The 8,526-nt window shown below is 41.7% G+C and overlaps 1 protein-coding gene across 1 annotated transcript in view; it reads right to left on the bottom strand.

Moving 5' to 3' along the window:
* Nucleotides 1–534: 534 nt before the first annotated feature.
* Nucleotides 535–8,526, bottom strand: part of malrd1 (MAM and LDL receptor class A domain containing 1) — a 64,026-nt gene continuing 56,034 nt past the window's right edge. The window contains exons 26-32 of the mRNA XM_013912315.1: nt 6,890–7,015; nt 5,159–5,225; nt 2,597–2,688; nt 2,404–2,500; nt 2,240–2,300; nt 999–1,094; nt 535–893 (exon numbers count right to left, since the gene is read on the bottom strand). Of these exons, the coding sequence (XP_013767769.1) occupies nt 795–893; nt 999–1,094; nt 2,240–2,300; nt 2,404–2,500; nt 2,597–2,688; nt 5,159–5,225; nt 6,890–7,015 (638 nt within the window). The 3' untranslated portion in view covers nt 535–794. The remainder of the gene's footprint in view (nt 894–998; nt 1,095–2,239; nt 2,301–2,403; nt 2,501–2,596; nt 2,689–5,158; nt 5,226–6,889; nt 7,016–8,526) is intronic.

The raw sequence follows: 8,526 nt of genomic DNA, 5'->3' as shown, positions 1-8,526 counted from the left end.
GGGGGGGCACTGTTGACTCCCAGCAGAAGGTCCTGGGTTCAAATTCAGGCTGGATGCCTGCTGCTTTCCAGGTACACCAGCTTTGTGTCACAATCTAAACAGGGGTTGATTGGCAATTATAAATTGTCTGTGGGAATGGTTGTCTGTCTCTTCGTGTTAGGCCAGTTAAAATGGATTATCCAGGGTGTCATGCCTTTGGCTCTGTGACAGCTGGGATAGTCTCCAGCCATCCCACAACACAGAATTACCGGATGGTTGAAGCCTGGATAAGCAAAGGATGATGAGTGAAATAACCTGTGTTTTATACTAAGCAGATAAGCAGCAGATATGCTAACCATTAAAGTCAGGTTAAGCCTCCGGCATTATCCGCTATTTTAATTGGGCCAATATGCAAGTCTTATTGATCTTCTCATTGAAGTCTCACCAAGAGAGTTTGGTGTCCGTAGAGCAGAACTCCTGTGGATAAATACGCAGTGCTGTTTATTCATATTTATGTGCATGTCTTAGATTGAACAATCAATTATTCTGTGGGCTTTAAACCTTTATTTAAACATGTAAGTATCACATGAAGTCAAGCTGGTATCGTGAAATATATCCATGTCACCGTTTGCATCCTCTCCCCCATTCTGGACTTGAGTGCAGTGGGTCAAGACGAACTCCTCAAGAGTGTGTACGCACAATTCACAATTCAGTCTCCATGTTTTCTGCATCTCGATGGTTTTGTTGCAATGCTCTTAGTTGGCATTTACCCCAAAAAATATCTTTAAAAAAAATAAATGTGATGTCCGTTGTTTTTATGCATCAGAAGTTTTGCTGTCAGCCTCATTATGATTAGGGGGGTAAGGGTACATGGGGTTGGAGAAGGACAGCTTGGCATCTTTCCAGTTCAGACCCTGTATGTATGAATATGCACAAAAAAAGACATATCATTTCCTGTGTGCTGATTTCTGCACAGGAAATTAGAGTGAATGCCAAAAGGCTGTGTACAGACACCATACCTCTACCTCCTTCCTCCACGGGTAGACACTGATGGAAAGCCGGTGACCATCACTCCTCCTGGGGTTCACACTGGGACAGCCGCCCGCTCTTTCATCCTGAGGTAACGAAAATCATGTACATGGGTTTAAAATGAGATGAGGCTTAATGTGCGAGAGTGCATGAAATGCAAGCGCAATTAAAATCAAATTGCCTTGTTATGTGTACATAATTACAACTTTAACCTCCATAAAATATTTCATCGTCTTGCAGAGGTGGAATAATCACCGACTGTTTCCACTGCTGTGTAAGTGCTGAAGCGGATCTGTCATGGATATACTGGTTTGGCGCTACAACGCTCTACTTAAAATTGCCAGTAAGAAAAATGAGTGTAGTTAAACACATTTTGTGTGCTGTGCTTGTGTGTTTTCAACATGCACTTTAATAATGTACTGATTAGAATTCATCGACATAAATTCTTTTCTCGTGTACATGAAGATGAAAAATGGCTCATAAAATGATGACGAAACTGTACATGAAAGGTTTGTGATCACACATTCATTTGTGTTTATGTGTTTATGAATTATAACTCTTACAAACATGCCACATGCACAGAGCAAAGTTTTAATCCAGAGTCATCAGAGCAATGAAACATCACTCTGACTTGTATTACTCGGTGACACGCCCGTGTAGCTAAGAACAAAGTGTGTTTGTGTGTCTCTCATTCCATTATCCAAATGGAAGAGCTGTGCTTGCATCATGTCCTACGCTTGGCTCTTTCTCATTGATAGCAGGAATAATAGCAGAGATCAAAATTGCAGGAAACAAAACACACAGTGGGCGGACAATAATATGAGCGCCCGTGTAAGGTAATGCAAGCCAGTGAAGAAGCAGTTTCTAAAGCCTTTCATCATGTGATCTTGATTAAATTGGATATTTTTGGCATCGCAGCTTGTGCTGTTGCATTTGATCAGATTATATAGTTCGGTTATTGTGTCTACCTGCTGTATAGGCACTATAGTGTGTACATACAACACTCGGAGAAATACAAACTCATAGCGACACACAAACTGCAAAATCAATGATCCTAAATCAAAAATCTAATTTTGCAGAAAGGCTTCTGGCGAGCACCTTCTGACTTCTTCTAAAATTAAATCCACTTATTGAACAAATGTGAGAACAATGGTAGAAATATTTGATTTGTGTGGCTGAGAAACTTAATGTTACTCAAAACATGACTGATTGGACATTTCTGTCTGCTGACCTCTGCTTTCCAGTCAAAATTTGGGTTATCCATCACCCCGTAGTCCGTCAGGTTGGGCTTTCTGTGGAGCCGGCAGACAAACTCATCAACACATTTATCATGAACATAATCGTTACACGAAGGATCAGCAGTGAAACAGCAGAACGAATGCAGCTCCAACTCACATTAAGTGGCACTTTCTCTTGCGCAGAGCCAGAACACACACAGCGACTCCGAGTACGAGCAGCAGCAGCCCGATGCCGATGCCAACGTACACAGGAACTGCAGTGACATTAACGGGGTAAGTAAGGATGCAGCAATTACACTGAGGTGAGTCATTTTAATAGAGGTGAGAGAAGAGGTGGGCTTCTTTATTACCCATCTGCGTGTCCTCTGGTTTCGGCGAAGACGTGGAGAGGGATGGTTTCTCTCTGACATGGCAACGGTTTCCTGTCCATCCCGGCTGACAGCTGTGACCACGCAAGGAAAAACAAACGAAAGATGAGACACGGATGCTGAAACCACATGTCTTGTTTTATGTAGCACCGTTTTGTGATCACATGAGGAGTCTGACTCAAATGTGCTTCCCAAATGTGAGTCTCTACTGGCCCAAAGATAAGAGGAATAAATGAACACAATATGCTTGTTTTATGATCTCCATCATGCTCTTTTCTTTTAATAATCCAGCACAACAACATGTTTTATAATCAGATTTTGGGTTGGAGGCCCTGAGCTACACTTTAAGAACCACTGCATACCTGTATATGTCTTTATATTTCTTGTCTTTAATGAAGCAACTAGTGGCACTGTCATCCATTACTAATGAACTGCACATGCACATATACATATAACACTTAATTAAATAGACATAGATCAAACCTTTGGTAAGAACAGGATAAGACTTTGAAGCTACATAAAATCAAATACTAAAACAAAAGAAGTATAATCCTGACAGTTTCTATTAAGCTTATTGAACATACGCGTCTTTTCCATCTTGACAAAAAGTGCAAGGTTTATCTGCTGGACGTCAAGCATGGAAACACAGGCTAATTGCGAATTGTTTGGCCGGTCTGTGGAGCTGCATCTGGAAAGAAAGTAAGTTCCTCTTTTTCAAATCTAAGACTCTGCTCCAAGTCAACATCTGTTCAGTATCAGCTTGATTTCAGAGCAACATTGACCTTCTAATTCGAAACACACAGCTCTCAGCAAAGCCAGACTGAGTCATTATCATTCAGAGGGGGTCAGCGTGCATATTGTGCGACTGTCTAGCCGTGGCAGTGGGCTGCTCCTGGCCTGGTTCCCTGGTGGATCCTGCTCAGCAGAGTGGAGGAACGTGAGGCAAATACTGAGCCAGAGGTGCTGGCCATGAGTTCTGCTACAGCAGGGCTGTTATCAATGCTGGAACAGCTTCAGGAAGTCCATACCACACTGCAGTGTGAATGACGGCGGTAAGGTCCTCTTACATAATGAGAGGAGGCGGTGGTGGTGGTGGCGCTGCACTGAGGAATGTTGGACGGGGACATGAATAGGAAAGGGGAATCAAACACAGGAGGACTAAACGAGGCAGCATTTCTGAGACAAAAAGCATTAACAAAAAAATCTTTTGACATAAAGCAGGAAGGAAAAGGAAGAAGAGGTGTCTGGAGAAACAGATGAAATGCTCCCTTCTCCTTTTTGCTGGCTGGGCAGGCGTGTGGGTGCACTTGATTGACAGCAGCTGAGCTCTGTCAGTGAAATTGGACACAAAGTAAACAAATTTGCGGTAGTGCCCACATGTCACGGGCAGACAGCTTGTTAGCAGTACTGAAAAGCAAAGACCACACCAGCATCTAACCTGTCTGGACTGATACCTGCGGGTACATTTATATTCTGTACGTGTCGCCGAGCCTACAAACCGACATTAGCAGCTCGCTTTTTGTCAGGATGTGCACGACAAGACGTGCGTTCCTCTTTGCAAGTTAGATAAGAAGCAGACAAGCCAGTATGGGCTACTTAGCATTCAAAGTGTGCAGCTCTTGTGCAACAGTTCCAGCTTCCTGTAAAAATGGTTTAAAAGGAAGTGAAGTTGTTGAAAACCAAAATTTGGATTAATCCAGTTTCTCAGTTTTGTCTTAACAAGAGATTTTCATCACAAATTCATATCATGCAGGAATTTAATTTCAATTGAAGGTGTTGCTTTTCTAATAACGTGACACTTATTGGGTTGTTGACATGGCGTGCAGTTAGTTATGTGACTTTAGGGAAGGTGTATCCACCCCGCTGCATGATTCACATTCATGTGTTGGAGAATTTAACCTTTGGTGAAAAGAGAACGGGGGAAATGTGAATCTCCCAGAAAGGCTTCACTGGTGCATAATGATGTTAGCAGATCCAGCACCAAGTCTTATAATTGCATTCTTTCTTTTATAATGAAAAATCTCATTGGAGACATTCCAAGCTGCTGATGCAGACAGCTAGATTCACGGGCTTAATAAAAAAAAACCTCCAACAGAGTGTCTGTCTTGAATGTGTTTTTGAAAGGTAGACGGCTGTATTATGGTGGCAGGTTAATCTGATGCATGGCTTTTTGGGGGTCTACCCGCTATAGCTATTCTTAGTGGTGACCACGATTAAATATTGACCAGGAGAACCCATCAGAGATTCCCAGGAAACACTATGCTGCGGTTAAATGAAGGAAGAACCATCCTGCTTAATCTGCAGGGGATAAGCAGATTCCCACATGCTTCACGGAGCGTGTCTTTTCCAAGGAAAGAAACAAGACTGATGGGATTTCCATGTTTTAGAGCTCACAGACAGATAAAGGATGAGAGGGGGAGTGGGAAGAACAGACAAGATACTTATCTTTCTTTTGTGCATCTTAATGAATGTGACTGAGTTTGTGTATTAGTCTGCTTATAGATGCATGTTTGTGTGTGTGTGTCTGGGTGAAGTTCAGCTTACATGCAAACAGGCCCCTGTGTCATCACATGGCATGAGCCGTGATACATGCAATACATCGGAGGACATTCTGCAAATGAAGAAAAGAAAATGCAGCATCACCACAAGTTGTACGAAGAAGGCAGGATACTCAAATCCTCACTGTACTCTGTCAGCAGCCACCATTTCTCTCCTCATCTGACAGGAAACAGACATGTGGCTGTTCAGAAGATGAAATCGGTCAAATATGTTGGGGGGGGGGTTACTGTTGAGTGTCATCCATTAACCTCTGCAGAGAGCATGAGCAGTTAAGAGACCATGCATTCCAGCCACTTAAAGTGAGTATGACACCGATGGCTTTTATTTACTAGTAAATGTCGGACAATCATTTGCTTTTAGTTCATGTGTCAGTTATTCAAGGTAGGTCACTCCAAACATCTTAGAGTTTTTATGAGGTCTTTTCAAGGTGCATCAGAGAAAGAGAGTGATCCCTAAGTGCCATCTTTCTTCTTCTTCTTGTGGCTGTGATAAATAAAGTTGCCCACATGATTTTTATCTGAAGGAAGCACCAACTTCACGTCTGGTGTTGAGCCAAGACTGTGCTGGCATATCTAAAATACTCCAGTCTTTTCAATTTGCTTTCCACCACAGTGCACGTCATTAATGTGGCCAGTGTCTTCCCTTAGTTGTGTCTGAACATTACAGTAAAACTGTTTTGGAAGAAATGTCTTTTGTGTTGAACACTGAGGAATCTTTGACTTAAAATAGCCGTTTGGTCTCTGAGTAATAGCTGAAGGACTGATTCTCATCTGTACCGATGAGAGTCCGGTGGTGCCAGTGTCCGGCAGCCTCGCCTCTGTCAGTGCGCCCCTGGGTGGCTGTGGCTACAATGTAACTTGCCATCACCAGTGTGTGAATGGGTGGATGACTGGGTGTGTAAAGCGCTTTGGGGTCCTTAGGGACTAGTAAAGCGCTGTACAAATACAGACCATTTACTTTAGCATGCTTTTTTCCCCTCGCCCACCTAATCTATCTGATGATGACTGCTCCTGCCTCCATAGGTTGGATGAGGGTTATTAGGGTTGCCTTTTAAATAATCATCATGCTGGAAATACCATTATGAAACCCTGAAGTGCTGCTCAGTCCTTGATAAAGTGACTTTGGCTTGGCAGCAAATGCAGGCGGAATGGGAGGTTTGGGCTTATTTCTCAAAGATGCAGGAAAGCAGAGGTTTTAATGGATCACATTTTGGCAGCTTGCAGTAACACCGTAAGGTGTGCTTTGAAGACTAAACAGCCAGACCTGAAAATGTCCTGAGAGTCCCTCGAAATGGGCAAATATGAGTGAAGTACTGGAAGCACTTAAGGGAAAACTGACTCATGAGAGGGCAATATATAGAGAAAAGGCAAAGGTATGTGCTAAATTAAATGTGAAAATACTTTAAAAGATTACTTTTTCGTAAATGGATACAAAGAAAAGACGTGTCATTCGAATCAAAGCAAATTGAGATGTAACAGCACATTGGAAGTAAATGTCACAGTGATTGACATCAAAGCTTTAAAAGAAGCTAAATTAAAGCATGAAGTGACTAATGAAAGTAGAGACATTTGATCACAGCTAAATCCACAGACAGACGTGACACAGAGGTGGTAGAAATGACACTTTAGAGTAAGTGCAACCTGCGACATGTCAGGAAATCATACAACAGGGCTACAGTTAATGGCAAAAAAGGGTAAGGTAATAAAAGCGTGTTACCATGGCAGCTGGATTCATCTGAGTGGAATGGCAGGCAGTCGACAAAATGGTCACAACGGCTCTGAAATGGGATACAGCTAGACGAACTTTCACACACCAGTTCTCCCAGCTTACACTGGAGCCAAGCTGGTGGAAAAAATGAGGAAATATGAAGAGGGTGAGTGTTAAATTCACAGACTATAATGAGTGTATCGTAATTATAGTAGGAGAAGTGCACTGCTCACTGCCTTTTTAAAGCATTTTAAGGAGATATTCTACAAGCAATTGCACAAATATTCAAAAAGTCCAGCTTCTGACTCCCAAACCTTTCATTTCTTCTTAGATATAAACTGTATCGACAGGCTCCGTACAACTAATGCTGTCAATCAAATACACAGTCAAATTCACTTTATCAAAGGAACATATTTTAACACAACAAACACTAACCAAGGCCCATATAAACGTAACACACACTAAAATAATCAAGTAGTTCACTGAGAGTGTTGGGATTTAAAAGCATGGACTGAGACCACACTGAGACCACACCAGCAACTCAACAGGCCTTCATAGTACCCACAGTGATCCTCACTCACACATCCTGTTATACATCTTCGATTACTGCGTTTACCCCAGTGCAGATGAGGTGACTGAAATTCAACCTATGGTGCTAAAAACTAAATAAAAAATGATTAAACAGGGTCCTTAATCTGTATGCAGTACCCACTATAACCTGCTCTGTTTAAGTAAGAACTAAGTATAGCACCAGTAAACCTTTACCTTTGGTAGAACATAATATCTATAGCTCACATCCACACTTATGACCTGTAACCACATGAGCACCCCTCATCAGTCACCCCTCATTTCTTTACATTTAGCTTCAAAGAAGTCAGACTTTTCATTTTTAAAGTGGTCTAGAGCAATAATCTTGTAAGCTTTCTAAAGGTCTTTACATTTTTTATGGACATTAGCTGCTTTTTCACACATTTTAAATGGAGTTTCTCTAACTTTTTTTCCTAACCATTTTTAAGGAAGTGAAGTGGGGGAAAAAGCTGAGGTATGCCAAATTACACAAGAACTGGACTGAAAATCAGCATCACTGAACTTCCTGATTTAAATAATTGTCAACATATAAGGAGGAGGTCAGAAGAAGGTATCTCTATCATGGTTTAGGGCTGCACTTCAGTCAGTGGTCCTGAGGATCTTGAACTCATAAAGGCAGAAAGTTAGCACAGATATTTGATCCCACATGTCTGATTAGCAACAGGTTCATTTTTCAGCAGGACAATGACTCCAAATGCACAGCTAATGCAGTAAAAGCACACCTGGGTGGAAAAACACACAGTGGAACAGTATCGGTCATGGATTGGCCTCCCCAGAACAGACCTCAACGTTAATGAAGCAGTGTGAGGTCATCTTGATGGAGAACAGGACAAAAGGCAGACACTTACAAAGAAGAGCTTTAAGTCTATTTCAAGAAGTCTGGAGAACTATTCCTGAAGATTACTTAAAGAAACTACAAGAAATCTTGTCTGAGAGAGGTCAGCCTGTTAGGAAGAATAAAGGTGGTTATACAAAATACTGACTTTAAGCTTGTTAGACTCTTACAAACTATATTTTTGTCCTATATTTTGTATTTCCATGTATGTTTGCAGATATTT

The sequence above is a fragment of the Pundamilia nyererei genome, unplaced genomic scaffold, assembly GCF_000239375.1.
Source record: "Pundamilia nyererei isolate P.nyererei 1_Seehausen unplaced genomic scaffold, PunNye1.0 scaffold00087, whole genome shotgun sequence".
In the NCBI taxonomy this organism is placed as follows: domain Eukaryota; kingdom Metazoa; phylum Chordata; class Actinopteri; order Cichliformes; family Cichlidae; genus Pundamilia; species Pundamilia nyererei.
Note: the sequence above shows the minus strand (reverse complement) of the source record. Positions and strands in the feature narration are given on the sequence as shown.